The following is a 19880-nucleotide window of genomic DNA, read 5'->3' on the forward strand; positions in this document are numbered from 1 at the left end:
CACCTTAGACTAAAGAATTGGGGAAGAGGTTCGGGTGAAAACTGGAATGTCAAAACTGCTTCCAAGTGAAGAGGCTGGGTCTCCTTTAGCTGAACGCTAACGGGTGTGGGTGTTATGCCTGATGGGGGCACTTCCCCAGGCCACCATTATAAAACAAGGACCCAGGGCAGGGTGGACCTTGGTGGCAGAGCACCTGTCCAGCATGCACAAGGCCTGAGTTCCATCCCCAGCATCGAGAGCCAAAAACCACATGATCTGTGGATGACGCCCTCCTGGAGGCCGCGAAGCAGCACGCTAGACACGTGGATATTCTAGAACCTGAGATCCAGGACACTTCTGGTCCCAGATATTCAACCTGTCACGTTTTGGAGGCCCCAAGGCCTCAAATAGAAATTGAGACAACACAAACCTTCCAGTTTTCCATTTCTATAAGAAAACAAAAGCCCCAAATGCAAACACTTCATTTTCTAAACAGCAGACACGGTTACCACACCAAAACAGCCATACTGCTAAAGTGCGTATAAAGTGCTCAAATGTCCAGACTACCAGACGAGTCCCTCCAAATCCCACCTGGAAAGAGGAAGAAAATGGGTTTTCTTCTCAACTACTGGAAGGAAGGCTGTGCTTGAGTAGGGGACAGGCCTGCATGTGGATTCACTGGGCATGCGGCTTGTTGTCCCCAGAGAGGACTGTGCTCCTCGGCTCTCCCTGAGGGTCCCTGAAGGCGCCATCTGCATTGAAATACCACTGGCTGGGGGTCACCAGGCCTTGGGTTTCTTCCCAGACTTCCTGGTTTATCAACGCTGCCTCTTTACTTGCCTCAGCAGAAAGTTCCAGCACCTGGGAGAAGATCCTGTGAACACAAGAGAATGAAGACGTTTTTCCCTCTGTAGCCAAGAGCTAGAAGAAACCAGAATCCCTGAAGAGGAATGAGGGGCGGCAATGTGGGCAGGACCCCAGAAGAGCACCAGGCAGGCGTGAGAGAAGAGAGCCGTCGCTCAACAAAATGGGCACCCTCAGTGTCCACAAGGAACCGGCCCCAGGAACTCTGGTCACCAGAATCCACCTCACCCGCTGTAAAATGGACGGTGCTTGCCAAGAACCTGCACCCCTCCGCAGACCTTAACTGACTCCAGGGGACACACGATACCTGATGCGACGGATGTGCCATGAACACAGCTGTTCTACTGTCACTCAGGAAACTGTGATCGAGGTCTGTACGTGGTCAGTACCCAGTTATTTAAGGAATATTCTCGATCTGTGGTTGGTTAAGGCTGCAGGCATGGAACTTGAGGATACAAGGACGCCTGTGCTGAGGAAGCATCCACACTGACCAGGCACAGTCCCGGAGCGGGCGGGAGAGCCACCAGCAGAAGGCCTGGCCCTCACGCCACTTATGTGACGGTGGGGAATTCCTACTAGCCCTGCACACGTAACCACTCTGCCCTGTGACCTCTCCACCCATGAACCTTTTATGTGTCCTGATTTTGTCCTAGGCCACACATGGAAGAGAGAAGTGACCTAGTAGGTGACAGCTGTTTCTTATGAGTCCTTTCAAACATTTTAGGCATCACAGGAAATGCATGTAGTATTGTAAAAGGAGAGGGAGCAAGGTTCTTTTTGTTCTGTTTGTGGTGCTAAGGACGGAACCCAGGAAGCACACATGCTAGGCAAGCACCTACCACTGAGCTATGCCCCCAGCCCTTTCTTTTATTTTGAGACAGGGTCCTGCTAAGTTGCCCAGGCTGGCCTGGTCCTGCAACCCTCCTGCTTCAACCTCCCGAGTACCTGAGATTATAGGTATGTGCCACTGTGCCCAGGGGAAACGGGATCCTCTCTGGAAGAACTCGTGGCTGGAAAGGGGACCAGACGGTCCTTTAGGGAGGCTGGTGGCACACTGTGCGATGAGAGGCTGGCTCCACACATGCTCTGCAGGGCCTTCCAGCTGCCCGATTGGGACCTGTGCCTTTTCTACGTGTTTGTGGTTCAATAGGAAGTTCAGAAAACCTCCTGCCAAGGCTGGGGTGCAGCCCGGCGGCAGCGCTTGGCTTAGCGTGTGCAGGGCCCTGGTTCCTTCCCGCACGGCCAAGAACAAAAGCCCAAAACCGAAAAGAAAAGTGAACAGGCTGATCCGAGGTCACCTGAACGCTGGGTACCGTGAGATGTGGACGTGGATGTGACGCCTTCCCACCTGGCTGCTCGGGCCTCACGGGGACTCATCCAAGGTGGGCCTCAACCCCTCTGAGCCCATCCCTGCCTTGCTGCCTCTCGTCCTGTCACTCAACGCCTGTCCTGCGACATCCTTGTCCCCAGAGCACCCAGCGGCCGTTACCTCAGAACTGACCTCAAAGTGAGCTAGAAAATGAGATGGCCCAGGGGTCTCCTGGACAGGACGGTGCCCACCAATGACGGCAACCACGCCTCCCGGCTCCCTCCCCAGATGCCTGCATGGCAGTGCGGCCCCTCCGCCTCCAGCTGGCCTTGCCCGCCTGCCCGCAGCCCTTCCCTGGGATACCTCCGCAGTGCCAGGTCCTTGTCCTTCGTCACGTCCCTGAGCTCGCTCAGCAAGGCCAGCACCTGCTCGTTTTCTTCTGCGCCACCGATGCCCAGTTCCCCCAGGAGACGGTGGGTGGTCTCCAGGTCACGCTGCAGAGCATCTGGAGGGGAGCAGATCGTCAGCAGTGGGCCAAGGAGCCTGATGCCGGAATGGGAGCCTTTCCTCCCTTCACTGCGACGGCGCCAGCACGGCTGTGACAAGCCGCAGGCAGCGGGACAGCCGGGAAGACGGGAGCGTCCTCGCTGCCCCAGCCCGAGCTGTGGCTCCAGCACCCCCCGAGGGCAGGGGCCTGCTGACAGCACCCCCACAGAAGGGCCATCTGACCTGTGCTCCGCCGAGCCCCCTCTGCTCCTTCGTCACCAGACGGCAGCAAGACAGCCCTCACCGTAAGTGCCCTTGGCACTGGACGTCCCCCCTCCAGAACCGGGGACCAGCCAGCATCTATGCATCCTGAGTGAACCCATCCTCTGTCACAGCAGAAGCAAATGGACCACGCCAGCCCGGGATCGCGTGGCCTGAGGTCGTGGGACGGGCATGTCCCCCATCCAGGCGGTCACTGGGGTGCCCACAGAAACCACTGCAGATCGCGACAAAGCTGAGCTGTGAGGCGCCTGTGCCCGGCGTCTCCTGGCCACACCAGAGCAACCGAATGCCCATGTCCCTCTTCCCTGTCCTCAGCACCTCAGCAGGCCTGAGCGAGGGACCCTCGGGCCGTGGCACACATACCCCCTGGGCTAAAGTGACACATCACCCGCAGGCCAAGTTCACCTTAGGGACACGTTCTAGGAAACTTTCAAGAGCCTCACAATTGCACGTCCTCTGCTAGTTCCTGTTGTGGACTGAACTGTGTTCTCCCAAACAGGATGCTTACGTCCTAAGCTCAGGGACTTGTGACTGTGCCCCTACTGGACACAGGATCCTTTTGGTGTAACTGCGTAAAGATGAGGTCAACAGGGTGGGCTCTAATCCAACGGCCAGTGTACTCATGGGGCAGGCAAGTTTTGTGGGCACTTGTCGGGGGACATGTGAAGCTGAAGGCAGAGAGTGGAGAGTCATGGCCACAAGAAGGGATGCCAAGGGTCGCCAGAGACAGTAGGAGCCAGGAGAGAGGCCGGGGACAGATTCTCGCTGAGTCTTGGAGGGAACCAGCCCTGCCAACACCTTGACTTCAGACTCCTGGCCTCCAGGACTGTGAAGGAATAAATCTCTGTTGCTTTAAGCTACCCAGTCTGTGGCCATTTGTTCCAGCAGTTACAGAAAACTCAGTCCCTGGTTCAATGCCTGGACCACTTAAGGAACGTGTCAGAGATGGAGCCCAAGGATCACAGATGCGGGGGTGACTAATCCTCATAAAATCAGAAACCCAGGCACTGATGATCAGCCAACAAGGGAAGGGCTAAATCACAGGCATCTGTAGAATGACCACCACGCTCTTCCAACGAAGAGGAATGCTCACAAGAGCTGAGCAGAGTGGTTCATACCTACAATCCCAGTGGCTCCAGAGGCTGAGGCAGGAGGATCACAAGAGGCCAGCCTCAGCAACTCACTGAGTCCTAAGCAACTTAGTGAGACTGTCTCAAAATAAAAAAATAAAAAGGCCTGGGAATGTGGCTCAGTGGTTAAGCACCCCTGGGGTTCAATCTCTGGCAACAAACAAACAAACAAACAAACAGGGCTGGGAATGTAGCTCGGTACCAGAGTGCCTTTGGGTTCAATCCCCAGTCGCCCTCTCCAAAAAAAAGAAAAAAGAAAACAGGACCGCTCAGAAGACAGGCGCGACAGACGTGCACAGCGCAGGCTAGCGTGCTGCCAGCTGCCTAAGGCTGTGCCACACAGAGGCCACAGGGCACCTGGGCTCCGGCTGCTCCCGAGGCTGAGGAGGGAGGGCCTCGAGCTTAGGTGGAGGCCAGCCTGGCAGCGCAGCGCAAGCGAGAACCACCGAGAACACAGCAGGCTGGGTGGAGCCCAGTGGCAGAGCGCTTGCCCAGCACGTGGAGGCCCGGTCCCCTCCCTCCCTGGCACCAAAAAGCAGACATGACTGCAGAGAAGGTCGCAGGCACCGACAGGTGGGGTGCTCGCTTGTGGAAAGGCCGCTGCTACCTGACCTCACTCAGCTCGTCTGAGGGTGCATCCTGGAGACAACCAAGCCCAGGGCCCCTGCAACAAGCTTGGGTGTCCCCCCGAGACGCCTGTCCCCAGAGGACCGGAGACCCGGCCCAGCAGTTTCCAGACTCGCCAACGCCTTCAGAAAGCCCGCGCAGCACAGGGGCCTCCTGGCCCTGCAGAGGGGAGACTGGGAACTGGTGAGTTTGTCACCCTCCCCTCCTGCCACCAAGGCACATTTTTGGGGACCTGGGCTCAGGGGACTGCAGCCACCCTGTGAACACCTTTCCGAAGGGCAGAGGGTCACTATGGCTCCCATAGCCCTGGTTCGAATCCAGCACAGTGGGGCGCATAGGCGGGCGGAGACCCTGGAGGAATCACAGGCTGGCTGGCCCCCTTGGCGAGAGGGTGCGGGGCACACAGGAAGCAGCGACAGGCATGGCGGGCCTTCCTGCTGTTGCCCGGGCTGCGCAGCCGCCTCCTACCTAGGAGCTGGTGCCCGTCTCCCTCCAGGTGGATGGACCTCAGGGGCAGCTCGTGCCTCGTGGTGTCCAGGGCTGTGGCGAGCATCTGGTACTGCTCCTTGAAGCGCTCGCACACGGCCTCGAAGGGGCTGAGCAGCTCCATCTGCAAGCGGAGGGAAGGGGCCGTGAGGAGGTCCTGGGGGCACCGGCCTCTTTCCTCTGAAGGGCTGGGATGGAACCCAGGGCTGGCCAGCTAAGCCCGGGCTCCGCCACTGAGCCCACCTCCAGCCCTTGGGGCAGGTGTAGCCGCCGCTCAAGGCTAAGCCTGAGACCAAGCACTCTTCTTCCACCATCCCCTGGGGTCTCCACAGAGGGGACGAGGCCTGGTGCCCAGGAAGCCGCTGACGGTGCAGCAGGCACCCCTTGCTCTCTGCTACCCAGGGGGCCCAGCAGACTCCAGGCAGCCCAGGCCCTTCACCTCGAACCTGCGCCCACCTTCCACTGAGTCCCAGGCCCTGACTGGGGTCACGAAGGACTCAGGGAGTCTGGGTCCTCCTGCTGTAGAACACTCAGCTCAGAACACCTGTCCCCACAAGACCAGCCCTGGCCGGGCCCCTCACCCATGTCCCCATGGCTGTGGTCAGGTCGGGGGTGTGTGATGGTGTTTGTGGACCTGACCGTCTCTGCCTTGCACCGAGGCTTCCCAGGACAGGGACCTGCGCACTCCGCCCCAGGCCCTGGCTGCAGGTGTTAACGTGCGCATGCTGGGTGTTCCGGAGGAACTGTGCCACCTGTTTGTATCTGAGGACCTAACTCCCAGGGTGGCGAGAGGGACCTTGTTTGGAGAGAGGGCCTTTATAAAGGTGACCAGGCTGAAAGGAGGTCAGCAGGGTGGGCCCCAATCCAATAGGACTGGGGTCCTCAAAAAGGGGAATGTGGACACGCAGAGAAGGACGAGACAACTCTTGAGCCAGAAAGAGGCCTGGCACAGAGCCTCCTGCAGGGCTGCGGACGGGCCGCCTGCCAGCGCCCTGTTCCCACTGAGTCCCAGACCAGGGAAGAAGGCCCTGCAGCTGTTGGGCCACGGAGGTGGCAGCCCCTTGTAATGGCAACCGCGGAAACTCACACGCTAGGTGAGGCCTCCGTCCCCTGGTCTGGGTTCCAGGGCTGGCGGTCCTTCCCTGGCACGGCCACGTTTGTCCCAGTGTTGGCCACACAGCACGGAGATGAGCTTATCTCCCGCCAGCCCCCTGACCCTCCAGGGTGGGCCCAGAGCATGTCCTCCTGTCACCCCACAAGACTGGGTCCCTTGCTAGCCCTCCCAGGCTACAGCCCGACCTCCGGCAGCAGAGGCCAGCGCTGGCAGAGGGAGCGAGCAGGGACAGGTCCAGGGTGCTCCCTCCCTCCCAGGACTCGGCGCGGTCGCGGCACCGCACGCCACTCACACCTGACCTGGGCGTTGAGGGCCTCGGCCAGCTCGCGGGTCCTCTGGCAGAGGCGGAGCCGGCGCCTCAGCTGGTGGGCCTGCTCCTGCAGCTCCTCCTCCTCCCTGCACACTATCAACAGGTTCCTCTCCGCCTTCTCCTCAAACTCGGCCAGGCTGTTCTCCATCTGTCAAGTGGAGCGGGAGTTCAGGCCAGCGGGGACCAGGCCAGCGGGGACCAGGCCCGTGGCTTACGGAGGCCCCTTGCGCACATCACGTGGGGACGGAGCTGCCGTCACCTTCAGTGTCAGCAGGCTCAGCAGTAACGTCTGGGATTCCATCATCTCCATCACTTCCAACAGCTCCTTAAGAAAAAGATCAAGTTCTTCTTGGTCCCCAAGAAACGAGTGTAAACCCAGCTCTCTTCCCTGGGGCAGAACTCAAACCTAAATACACTTTCTGCATTAAAAAAGTCAGTTTTTTTGTGGCGTCGGGGACGAAACCGGGGCCTCACAGGTTAGGCGCAAGCTCGGCCCCAGCTGCACCGCGGGCCCCACCTCCCTTCCCGTTCCTGGGTCAACCACGGCGTGTGCTCGGGAAACGCAACCTGTGATCCACCTGAGGACGGCGGTGGCCTTGATTTTCATCCTGAGGGGCAGGCTGTCTGGTGTTGCTCTCGGAGCCCTGGGGCCTCGGGCAGCAGCGGGCGCGGCGCGGGCACTGTCAGGAGGTGCCCTTTCACCTCGGATACTTACGGGGCTCTTCTTCCGTGGGGTAGTGAACGATGTCGACTCGGTCTTCTTTGCCATGGTCTTTTCCAACTGTGGAGTTCTTCTGACCACGCTTCTGTCTGCGATAGAGCGCGTTCTGGAGCTGAGAGGCACAGCCCCTCTGCCTCACCCTCTGCAAGCTGGACGTGCCCTGCGTCCACCCCATCCACCACGCAGCACCAGCATGCTGCGGGGCCCGCGGCTTCCGCTGCGATCCTGGCGCTGACTGGCAGCTGAGTCCTGCTGCCCAGCATCACAGAAGACTGGACTGCACATGGCACAGCCCAAGAAGAGATCCAAGTTCACAAAGCACAGTGGCTTCTATGAACGTGCACTGGCACCATCAGGAAGCCGGAGAGTCCTAAACTGAATCTTTTTTTTTTTTTTTTTGCGGTACTGGGGATCGAACTCAGGGCCTTGTGCTTGCGAGGCAAGCACTCTACCAGCTGAGCTATCTCCCCAGCCCCTAAACTGAATCTTAACGGGGCCATCTCTGCTTTGGAAGCCCGCTGAGGTCTACAACCCAGCAGGGATGGAGGAGGCGAAACGAGCCACTTACCATTAATGGCGGAGAGATCCAGGTCAGGCGGGGCTGTGCCGTGCCCTTCCAGCAGCGTGGACTGCAGGTCTCCCTTCCCGACGCCACTGCCATCTGCTGTCCAAACAGGAACCCCGGTCAGCACGAGCAGGCAGCGAGAGCTACACTTCAGTCAGGGAATGCTGGCCACTTTTTTGTACAATAGCACCTGCTTCCGAATACCCAGCCTCTGCCTCAGTGGTAAGAAAGGCTGACGAGCCAGTGGACATTCCCAGAATTCCCAGGCGGCTGGAATATGTGTTTGGCTTTTTAAGTTTTTTTTTTTGTTGTTGTAGATGGACACATACCTTTAATTTTGTTGATTTATTTTTAGTGTGGTGCTGAGAATCGAGCCCAGGGCCTCACAGATGCTAGACAAGCGCTGCACCACTAGCCACAACCACACGTATTGAGCATGTTTTAACACCGGCTGAATACCCCTGATCTGAAATGGCCGCGACCGAAGTGTTTAGGGTTTGGGATTTTGGAATGTTTACATATATACGATGAGATATCTTGGGGAGGGGACCCAAGTCTAAACACGAAATTCGCTGATGCTTCATAGGCACCTTAGACACATAGGCTGAAGGTAATTTTACACAATATTTAAAAAAATAATTTTGGGCATGAAAAAGTTTCCGGTGCGGACTTCCCCCACTGTGGTGTCACGTGGGCCCACAAAAAGCGCTGGCTTCTGGAGTGTTTCAGATCTCAGAGTAGGGACTGCTGACGTGTGAACTAGAAGAGAGACGTTTATGACAAAAGACGCACGGCGGCCTTGCCACTAGGCGGAGGGGGTGTCTCTACTCGGCCGCCTCGGTGGCTCCACCCTCTCCCTGCCACGCTGGACACTCTGTTTTCCTGGGGTGCCTTCCTCCTCCTGGCCCTGTGTTCTGCACTGCTCAGTTGTGCTCCACTCAGCGTGCTGCGGCGGCTCAGCGCAGCCAGCCCAACGGATGACGTAGGAACTCACAAGCACGAGGCTGTCCCAGGGCCACATGGCTGAGAAAACGGGGTGAGCCATGGAAGAGCGGGCCCAGGGCCACGTGGTGTGGTGCTGCCGTGTCTGGATGCCCAGCGGATGGCCGGAGGCGGCGGGGCCTTAGGAGGGGTGGCTCCTTTCTCGAGATGCTGGGTTCGTTCTCATGAGAAGGGCTGACACCTTTGCCACCTGCCCCTCTTCCTCTTCCTACCACGTGTGGGGCAGCACGTGGCCTCACCTGAGCCAAGCAGGTGCCAGTGCCAGGCTCCTGAACTGCTGGAACTGAGTCGAATAAACTCTTCTTAAACAGGGAACCCCCGGACTCAGGTGCTCTGCTAGCGACAGGAGACAGACTGGCACCACCCCACCCCGTCCTCGTTCTCCATTTTCATAATGAACATGTCACCTCCACAATCAGAAAAACGAGAACCCTTCCTTTTGTTGGGCGGCAGCTTCTAGGGGCGTGAGGAGAGTCCCTCACTGCTTCCAAGGCGGGAGGCGAGGAAGGCCACCAGGGACGCGGGCGGCAGGAGGAGGAGTCCCCACTCAGTGCTGGCGGGGACACGGATGTGTGCACAGGAGCCAGCGTTGCAGGAGCCTCCATGGCGAAGCAGCTCTCCTCTGGGGCCCCACAGGGAGGAAGTGGCCTCCCTGCCTCCCGCCATCCCTCCTCTCCTCCCCACGCCCCTCGCGAGGCCCGGGTGGCCCACCTTTGCTCCTCTGGAGCAGGCTGGCTTTCCTTCCACCTTCAGGCACTTTCCCACTCGCTTTTAACGCATCTGCCGCAGGAACCTGCTAAGAACACGTGACGGTCAGAGGACAAGACATGGGCTGTGGCTCGGAGGAGGCAGAGCACTCACTCACCTGGCAACCAGCCCCGGGGTCCGATCTCCAGCACCGCAAAAAACAAAACCAGAGGACAGCCACCTTTCCCTCACGAACAGGAGCCCTGGAAAGGCCCGTGCTGCTTGTACCCACTCTTACGTCACCGTGAAAGGGAGACCTGGGAGTTTCGAAATGTATCTTCATATGACAAACACGTTTTGTCAAAGTAGGGACATTCACATGCACAGCACTCAGTTTGCACATTATGTCTTTGACATGGTAGGTGACAGATAACTGACTTTTCTGTATACTTTTCAGTATTTGCTTGTTTTCTGGTGAGAACATATTACTTTGGTCTTCAAGAAAAAGTTTTTATGCAGGTATTAATCTTCAAAATTACCCAAAAAAAATAAATAAATAAAATAAAGCAAACAATACACCCAGTGCTGCCCTTATGATAACCAAAAGCAAAAACGAAACAAAACACAAAGCCTTCTAAAGAGCTGGGGTAAGCCTGGTGGGCAGCGCACGCCTGCAACCCCAGCTACCAGGGAGGATGACCAACTCGAGGCCAGGCTGGGCAGCTTAGCGGACCCTGGCTCAAAACGAAAAATAAAGGGTTAGGGACAGCTCAGCAGAAAGCACCCTGGGCTCAATCCCAGTACCACCTAAAACAAAACCCAAGTGCCAAAGAAAGAAACCCCGGAAAAACACACCCCCCAGAAAAGAAATTAAAGGCAAGCAGGCCGGGAAAGAAAAAATAAGACTCACTCTTGAAAACAGAAAACCCCCAACCTCCTCAAGATCATGACAAAACTGAGAGGAGATCCACCAAGTGTGATGGTCATCTTGTGAGTCACCGTGCATCGCATTTGAGTGTATTTGGGGTGTGGCCCTCCCCAGTGTGGACGGGCACCCTCGAGCCACCCCGAGGGCACGAACAGGAGGCAACGGTGAAAGAGCAGAGGACACCAACCCTTCTGCTTCCTGCCTGTCTGACGAGCTGGGACAGCTCGTCTCCTCGAGGCCCTGGGCTGGGATCACACCACCCTCGACCTTTGATCCCACAGTGGATGACACCACCAGGTTTCCTGGTCTTGTGCTGCAGACAGCAGACCACGGGACTTCTCAGCCTCCAAAAATGCAGAAGCAGTTCATTTATGTCTTATAATGAATCTCTTTCTGTGTAACAAATATAAATAAAGGGTGAATTATACACACATATGTAAATATAAAATAAATCTCCTGATTCCATTTCTCTGGAGAACCATTAATACAGCAAGGTTGTAGAATATAGAGTCAGTGTGAAAACATCGGTCCTATTTCTAGCAATGAACAAGTTGGGAATGTGAAATTAAAAGTACCATGCATGGGGCTGGGGTGGTGGCTCAGTGGCAGAGGCTTGCCTAGCACGGGTGAAGCACTGGGTTCCATCCTCAGCACCACATATACATGCATACATACATACATACATAAATAGATAAATAAAGGTACGTGTTCATTAAAAAAAAAAAGTACCACATCCATTTATGTATGATGTGTTGAAATGCATTCTACATAATGTATAACTATTTAAAACAAAAAATATGTACAACAGCACTAAACACCAACAAATGTTTACTTCAAACCCAATAAAATATGTGTAAGACCTAAATACTGCAAAGTACAAAGCACTATTAAAAAATCCAAGAAGAGCTAAGTAAATGGAGACGTTCACCATGTTCAAGGTCTGGAAGACTCCGTGTTGTTAAGATGGCCTTCTCCCAACAATGACTCAGGGACTTGATACAGTCAAAACTCCAGCAAGAGTTCTGCTGTGAAGATGAGAAACTAATTTTAAATTTTCCATGAAAAGGCAGAGACTAAACCATTTTGGAAAGAACAGAATGGGAGGCTGCATTCTACCTGATTTTAGCTAGGGCAAAGCTACTAGGAGGGACAAAGCTAGTAAGTAGCCTGGGCAGTGGAGAACTGCTTAAGGAAAGACACTGAGACTCCTGAAAAGAATGGAGTCCAGGGATGATGCAGACGTGTACGGCCAACTGGTCACTCGAGATGGTAAGAGCCTCGCACGTGCCTGTAGTCCCAACGGCTCAGGAGGCTGAGGCAGGAGACTCGCAAGTCCAAAGCCAGCCTCAGCAACTTAGCAAGGCCCTAAGCAACTTAGCAAGACCCTGTCTCAGAATAAAAAATAAAATGGGCTGGGATGTGGCTCAGTAGTAAGCGCCCCTGGGTTCAATCTCTAGTACCAAAAAAAAAGGGGTGATAAGACAATTTGTCCTACGGGGAAAGGAAAGTTATTTCGACAACGGCTGCTTGAACCGGACATCCACACACTAACAATTAAGCTCAATTCCAACGCTGCGATGTAACTGAAAACTAAAAGAAAAAAATGTATCAGAGACCTAAATGTAAAACCTAACATAAACACCTGCGAGAAAACACAGGACGAAGTATCTGGGTTAGGCAGGGTCTCCTCAGCAAGACACAAAGCACAGTCTACAAAGCAGAAACGGGCGAGCGGACTTCGTGGCGACCAAGCACTCCCATGCCCCAGAGGACACGTCGGGGGCGGAAGCCAGCCACAGACTGAGAGGATGAGTCACGCTGTGGAAAGGGCCGAATCTAGAAAGAGCCCTCAAAACTCAGTAACATGTAGAAAACAGCCCAACTTTAAAAATGGGCCAAGGATTTGAAGAGACAAGTCACCAAAGATCTGAGTGACCAATCGATCTGTGAAAATACGCCCAATATCGACAGCGATGGAAATCTAGATCAAAACCACAAAGAGACAGCACTTCGCTTCCAGCAGGACTAAGATATAGAAGAAAATATGACGTCCCCTAGGTGCCCGGTGGGATGTCAAACGGTGCAGCTTTTGTAAAGTTGAACACGTGCCTCCAATGAGCCTCACAGTCCTGCTCCTGGAAAAAATGGAAACATCCACCCAGAAACCCATAGAAACGTTTCTAGAGGCTGAGTCTCTAACCCAAAAATCAAAACTTGGAAACAAGTCAACATGATGCTCAAAATGTTTCAGATTTCAGAGCATTTCGGCTTTCAGGACTTATGACCACAGGCGGTCAACCTGTACAGCCTATCCAACTATTCCAAACTCTGAAAAACTCCAAAATCTGAAATACCTAGGGTCCCAAGCGTTTGAGAGCGGAGGTGCGTGACCAGTAGTGGGTGTGTTCATGATCACCAAAACAGAAAACCAATGCCTTTGGACCAGTGAGGGTGGTCCCTCCACACGGTGGCACAGAGCTCAGCCCTAGGAAGGAAGTGACGACCGTCACACAGGACATGGGGGCTGGCAAGGGCACCTGGTGTTAGAAGTGGATGCCAGAGGCTGCCTACCACGCAGGCCACTGACACGGCCTTCTGGATGTGGTGAACTACAGGGCCAGAAAGCAGGTCTGGGGCTGCCTGGGGGCAAGACAGGGACGGCTCCCCAGAGCGGAGCTCGCACGGTGAAGGAGGTTCTGCGACTTCATTATCAAGACCTGCAGAGCCTCATGCTGAACAGGTCGAAGTGGTGTGTTAATCAAACTGTGATTTTTTTAATGGGGAGAAAAAAAAAAAAGAAAAGCTCTAAATCGATACCACATCCAGACACACGGGGGCACTGTAACAAAGTTTTCGAGGCAACAGCAAACTTGTAACTGTGGACGGTAGGCCTTTGTCGAAATCACTCGGAGGAGGGGACCCAGGAACGCAGAGGTGGCCTTTTTCCTCAAGCCACATCTTCTGTCACATTCTTAGGAACCTACCATCCACCCTGCAGAGTATGAAACAGGCAGGCAGCAGAAATGAATATCTAACTCAATTTTGTGCATCACAAATGGAGACTTCGAAAGCAGAGGAATAACCCAACTTTCCTTTCACCATATTCTCAGCAGGTTCTCACTGAAACAAAACACGCAATTAGGTAACCTGCTGACTTTTCACTGAAGCTCACGCAAAGCATGTGATAGGTGAAGTATCTTCATGCCCTTATTTGTGAAGGCTTTGCTGGGTGCTGGTAGCTTACGACGCTCCCCTCTAACACTGGGTAAGTCAAGCATGTCGTTTCTTACATAGTTTTTCTCTAAAACATGCAGGTCTTTTAAAAAAAAGAAAAATGCTTAGCTATGAGCCTAGAATCAGAATCCTGAAAGTGAATTATAAAAGCTCTCCTTATACACAGTGAAAACAATGAATGGAAAATTCCAGAAATAATTCATAAGTTTTAAAATTTTATGCTATTCTGAGTAGCATGATAAAATCTCATGCCACCCTGCTTGAGAAATGGATCATCTGTCCACTGTGTCCACGTGGTATACACTACTCTCCTGTTAGTTACTTGCTACTTACTGACAATCTCAGTCATCAGATTGACTGCTGCGACTGCTGCGCATCGTGTGCTTTTGTTCAAGTGACCCTCATGTTACTTAGTAACAGCCCTGATGACCCAGAGTAGTGAGGCACAGGAGGCACTGGAGCAGAAAGCAGGAAAGGACAGATTAATGCTGGTACTACCTGCAAACCACGCGTGGTCTTGAAACTAAGGAGCTAAGGTACTGAACAGCAAGGCAAGAAAATTTTGTTTCAATAGAGATTGTGGTTTTACAAAAGGAAGTCTTTTTTTTTTTTTTTTTTTTTTGTGGTGCTGGGATTGAACCCAGGGCCTTGTGCATACCAAGCACTCTACCAACTGAGCTACATCCCCAGCCCAAAAGGGAGTCTTAAAGCAACTGGCCACTCACAACGAAGACTCACAATTGTGTATGAAGGGGTGGTGATCCTAAAGGCACCTGGACAAAGACCCCAAAATGCCCCTTTAAGGACCAGGTTTTGAGACTGGCTCACATGACTTGACTCCAAATTCAAAGTGACACTCAGAACAACAGTATTGTTCCAGACGTAAATCGAATATTTTATTACCTTTTTATTTGTTTTTTTCTCATACTGCAAATATCGAGACTCGACCACTCTTCCACCTGTGGAAGAAACCGACAAAGGACTGTGTAAACCCAAGGCACATCCAGTCTCCCACACGTAAGCCCTCCCCGCTCAACAATAGGAAGAAGAGGAAGCACGCCCCCTGTCCCTCTCAGATCATGTCCTGCAACATCCTCAAGCACAAATGGGACACCGAGAACAAGAACATTGCAAGAACATTGATAAGAACCTACTGTGTGCAGGTCCTTGGACTAGGGTGGAGCTAGGATCCGAGAAGTTCAAGGAAAGGACTCTACTCCAAAGCTAAAGCAGCAAGTGCACTCGGGTGGGGGAGGGAAGGAAGAATGGATTTTCACTGAGGGCCTCCTCCACCCTCCCTGGCTCAGACCCTGTGGATGTGACCCTAGTAGCCCCTTCCCCTCTCTGGGTGTCCACAACCCACTCATGGCACCTCTGCTCACTTCCCTCACGCGCCAAGCTTGGGACCCCTTCCCTGAGACATCAGAGCCCGGGTCCTCCTCAGATGCAGCTGAATCCCCTGGCGGTGGCCAGCCCTTGGCCCTGTGCCACAGGCCCCGCCTCAGATCTCGGCACTTCCTCACCAGGCTGCTCCTGCCACCCTGGCTACTCCTTCCAGGCTCTGCTCAGCTTAGACCACTAGGGCCCCTGGCCACTCTGTCCACCACATCCACCATCATCTGGTCCTCTCCGCACCCCATGTGCTGGAGACGGGCCCGGAGGTGGGGTTCGACTGCTCCAAGTTAGGCGGAGCAGGGGCTCACAGACATGTCAGGTGAAGGCTGCTGCATCTCCCTCTGCACGGGAGACCCAGGAAGGGTGACGACTCCAGCCAGAGTGCGACTGGCTGGCCAGGTGAGACGGTGACTTCAACCCCGTTTTCACGCTACCCTAGACCCTGCCACAGGGGCCTGGGGTGGTGGCTGCAATCATGAGAGGAAAGGAGGCACGCCCACAGCTCACAGGGGGCCCAGAGTTTGTCCAAGGGCTGGGCAGCCACTGGAACAGGTGGGCGCCAGGAGGCCAGGGACAATCGAGAGCCACTCTCATGGTACAGGGACCTACCTAACCATTGAGCTAGATCCAGGTGGGACCCTGGGGACAGACCAAGGCACCTGAGGGTGTGCAGCAGGGGAGCAGGAGGCGGGGTGAAGGACACCGCCAGCTCCAAGCAACGAGACCATCCTGCACCGAGCCTTCCTGATACCTTCAGCAGTTGTGTTGGGCTGGAAGGCTCCAAGGCTCTGGCTGCCACAGACGGTGGGGACACAAAAGTCTCACGTTTCCAGAAAACTGGAATACACTGCTAGTTGTAGACAGGGGAGGGGCCGATGGGAGCAGCCCTACAATGAGGGGCAGGCCTGCTGCCGGGCCGGCAGCACACTGTCGGAGGCCCGAGCTGAGCGCTCACCTAGCCCAAACAGCGCCCTGGCTTCCACCCCAAGGTGCAAAAAGGAAAAATCACCACTCCACACACGACCCACGCTCATCTGGGCCCGAAGCGCCACTCTAAGCTCTCTGAAGGGTGCTGCCAGGTGGCACACACTGAGGCGATCCTTCACCGTCACCTCACCAACTCAGACCCCAGGATCTACTGTCCAAGCTGGGCACTGCTGGGGGTCAACAGGGTGGGGCGCTGTTGACAGAGAGCCCAGCCCCACAGGTGGACACTGGACACATGGGGACTGAGACTGTGGCTTTAGATGAGTGTAGCTCATGGTCTCCACACACGTTTTCAAGGAATGCATTCTGGACAAACCCCCCAGCGCTCATGGCTACCAGGACCCCCAACGCCCAAAGTGACCGCTGCAGCGATCTCCCGACACATCCCAGCTGCAGCACAAAAGATAACTGGACTCAGAATCCCCTAAATGTGATGATGAGACAGTAAAGCCACAGCACGCCCCCTCCAGCCTGTTTTTTCCTTCCCCCAAAACACCTGATGAGACAAGAAAAAAAAAAAAAAAAAAAAATCACTTTTTATTTAAACAGACCCTAACAGTGCTCACCCTGGACTCTCCTTCCTCTTGGCCTGGCACCACTAGAGGGGTTGGGACCGGCTGCAGAAGGCTTCCTGTAAGAGAGGGGAAAGGTCTTATTCATCTTGTGGCACAAGAAGCGAAGAAAAGCCGGCAAGGACCTTGCACCAGCTGGCAGCTACGGTTTCCTGGGGACAGCCCAGTCCCAGTGCTGCCCAAGGACAATCTTAGTGAGGCTGGGCCACCTCAACAGGAAGCGAGGCAGCCACGGTCACATGGGCCTCATGATGGAGCCAAATTCCTGGGCTGAGTGAAGAATGAGAGGAGGTTTGTGGAAGAGCGTGGACTTTTGTTAAACGTGAAGACCTCAAATTGGCCGTGGACTTATTCATTCCTCAGATGTTTATGCACCTATTGCATGCTTCTACGGATACTGTGATGTACAAAATATGGAGTTCCTTCCTGGAGAGGGAAGATCTATATATTCCTGATCGGGCAGGTACAGAGTGGGTAGAGGGTATGAAAGGGTTCAGGACTGTGACAGGGGACAATCTGAGATGAGGATCAGTAAGGTCTGGAGCACAAGGGCAGGAAGGAAGGAGGTGCAGCTGAAGAAGACGGGCAAGGTATGAAGTCAGGGAGGACAGAGGGCAGAGCCAGGCTGGAAGAGTCCTCAGTGCAGCTTAGGGTCTTGGACCTGTTCCTACAGCTCGAGGACAGCACTCTCTCTATAAAGAGCCACCCAGTGAACATACACTTCTTTGTAGGCTACATGGTTGCTGTGGCAACTAGCGACTACTCGACTTTGCCATCCTTGTCCGAAAAGGGTTGCGTGTGGCAGAATGGAAGAGGTGGGCTACTTTCCAGTAAAACTTTATTCGCAGGCAGTGACATCTGGATTTTGTGCAATCTTTGTGTGTCCCAAAATATTCTTCTTTTGATTATAAACAACTGTTTAAAAATTTACAAGCCATTCTTAGTTCAGGGGCTATACAGAAAAGGGGTACTCTGGCTTCCACCTGCAGCCTGCAGATGGTTGAGCCCTGCTGTGGGCAATAGCCCATTGGGAAAGAGCCAGAAGCAGGAGCTGGACAATGTCATAGGGATGTTTCATGAAGACCACTGGCAAGTGGCAGGAAAACGGTCTCTGAAGTTCTAGAAAGGCAGGGACCCATCTGCTGTTACCCCTCACTGTGCCCCAAGGTCAGGGTATAAGTCAGCCTGGCTGTAGAACACCACAGACTGGTGGCGGACACAACAGACTTCTTTCTCCCAGAAGGCTGAGGTCCAGGACTGGCGAGGTAGGTTTCCTGCACAGGCCTCTGTGCACAGGCAGCCCACGTCAGTGTGCTCACGAGGTGTGCGGAGAGTGAGAGAAAGCGCCCCGGTGCCTCTTCCTACAAACATACTGATCCTATGGGATCGGACAACACTGTAGACTATCGCAACAGAGGGGTGCTGCTGGCACAGTGGAAGAAGGCCAGGACGAGCCCGTCAGAACAGAGTTGGAACCAGACGTCCATAGTGCCCGAGGTGAGAGTCCCTGGAGTAACAACTGAAAGCACAAGACTAGACCCAGAAGGAAATCCCAGAAAGTGCTACAAAACTTTCAAAAAATAAGAAAGTCCCTGTATTATTCAGTCCTAAAAGGAAATGAGACAGCTGGGGGGGCGGTACCAGGGGTTGAACTCAGAGGCACTTGACCACTGAACCCCAGCTCTATTTTGTATTTTATTTAGAGACAGGGTCTCATTGAGTTGCTTAGGGTCTCGCTGTTGCTGAGGCTGGCTTTGAACTCCTAATCCTCCTGACTCAGCCTCCAGAGTCACTGGGATTAGAGGCCTGTGCCACCACGCCACCGCGCCAGGCAAAATGATACATTTTAATTATCATGAACCTTGGAAATATTACACTGAGTAAAAGAAACTGGACACAAAGGCCATATGAGATATGATCCAACGATATGACATGTCCAGAATTCGTAAAGCTAGGGAGATAGAAAATAGATTAGTGGTTGCCAGCATCTGGGGAGGGGCAGGGAGAGTGACAGATAATGGGGACCACTTTTGAAGTGATGAAGACATTCAGAAACTATAATACAGAAGATTTCACAAATTGTGAACGTATGCTATAAAATGTCTAACTTCTTGCTACTGCATCTTATCTCAACTTAAAAATAGAATGAATGAAGCCTGATGTAATAGGAAAGGGACAGGAATAGCTGACTAATCAGCTGTGGGGGTGCAGGACAGCCTGGATGACTCTTGGGTTGCAGTCTGAGCCAGAAGCCAGGAACCAAAACCAGCAACACTGGCGGAATCAGAAGGGACAGAGCAGATTCCCTCTGGGGTCTAATCCAAGTCTCTGGATTACAATCAGTCTTACACTTAATTAGGGCAAGGGGAGGTGGGAAACAAATCATTTCTCCCACTGACCTGTTTCATTTCAATTTGCACCTAGCACAACAAATATTAGGTAGCGAGCAAATCGGATAAGCACTGCCTCAGAAACTTGCCCATCACCTAGTAAGTATTCGATTTCTTTCTTGTACTGATGGTGGACCTACCCCCGCCCCCGAGTCTCTATTATCTCCTCTATAAATGGGAAGCACAGAATAAAGTGGTTGGAAGGAATAAAGGAGACGCTTTAGTGGCTGGACTGCTCACAATTAAAAGCCTGATTGTTCTACGGGCATCTAAGGGAGTCATCAGCTCCATTTCGTAGCAGAGGAAAGTGAGGCACAGAGAAGTTAAGCCACTTGCCCCGGTCACGATGCACCAAAGCGGAGGACGCGGGACTCGAACTCGTGGCCCTGTCCAGTGCCCCGTTCCCCACCGTGCGCAATGCCGAACGTCGCCGGGGCCTCAAGAGACCTGCACGGACTCCACGGGTTGGATCCCCGCCCCAACTCCGCTGCCCGTTGGCCTCAGCCCTAGGCCTTGGCCGTCCCTCCGACACCACGAATCCAGACCCGCGGCGCCTCAACTCACCCGGCGCCGCGCCCCGAAGAATCCGCCATTTTCCCGCCTTCTACTCAAAGGCCAGCTCTTCAAGACTGGGCCCGCCCCCGCGCCGCGGGTTGGACCATGCTGCGGCGTTGCAGGAGGGGTGACCACCGGCCGGGACGAGCCAGCAGAGTGCGGAGCCGACGTCCCCTGCGCGCGGGCCTCCCTCTCCTTTCCTCCAACGGTCTTTCCCACCACCTCTGGGGGGCGTGGCCGAGGCTGTAGGAAGGGGC

The 19880-nt window shown here is 54.3% G+C and overlaps 1 protein-coding gene across 5 annotated transcripts; it reads right to left on the reverse strand.

The window, feature by feature from the left end:
* Positions 1-431: 431 nt before the first annotated feature.
* On the reverse strand, positions 432-19851 carry HAUS8 (HAUS augmin like complex subunit 8). Of its 5 annotated transcripts, none has more exons than XM_079116641.1 (11): positions 19633-19850; positions 16673-16737; positions 14628-14683; positions 9587-9668; positions 7877-7972; positions 7303-7397; positions 6847-6912; positions 6577-6735; positions 5146-5287; positions 2516-2657; positions 432-853 (listed from the first exon to the last, which is right to left on the reverse strand). In XM_079116641.1, the coding sequence occupies exons 1-11, from the start codon at positions 19659-19661 to the stop codon at positions 655-657; spliced, it is 1131 nt and encodes a 376-aa protein (XP_078972767.1). In that variant the 5' UTR covers positions 19662-19850; the 3' UTR covers positions 432-654. The 5 variants fall into 5 exon arrangements, with proteins under 5 accessions (XP_078972767.1, XP_078972765.1, XP_078972768.1 ...); XM_079116639.1 differs by having other exon boundaries at positions 9587-9671; XM_079116642.1 differs by having other exon boundaries at positions 7877-7969; positions 19633-19849.
* Between the last annotated feature and the right edge of the window lie 29 nt (positions 19852-19880).

This window comes from Sciurus vulgaris (assembly GCF_902686455.1).
Source record: "Sciurus vulgaris genome assembly, chromosome: 16".
Taxonomy (NCBI): Eukaryota; Metazoa; Chordata; class Mammalia; order Rodentia; family Sciuridae; genus Sciurus; species Sciurus vulgaris.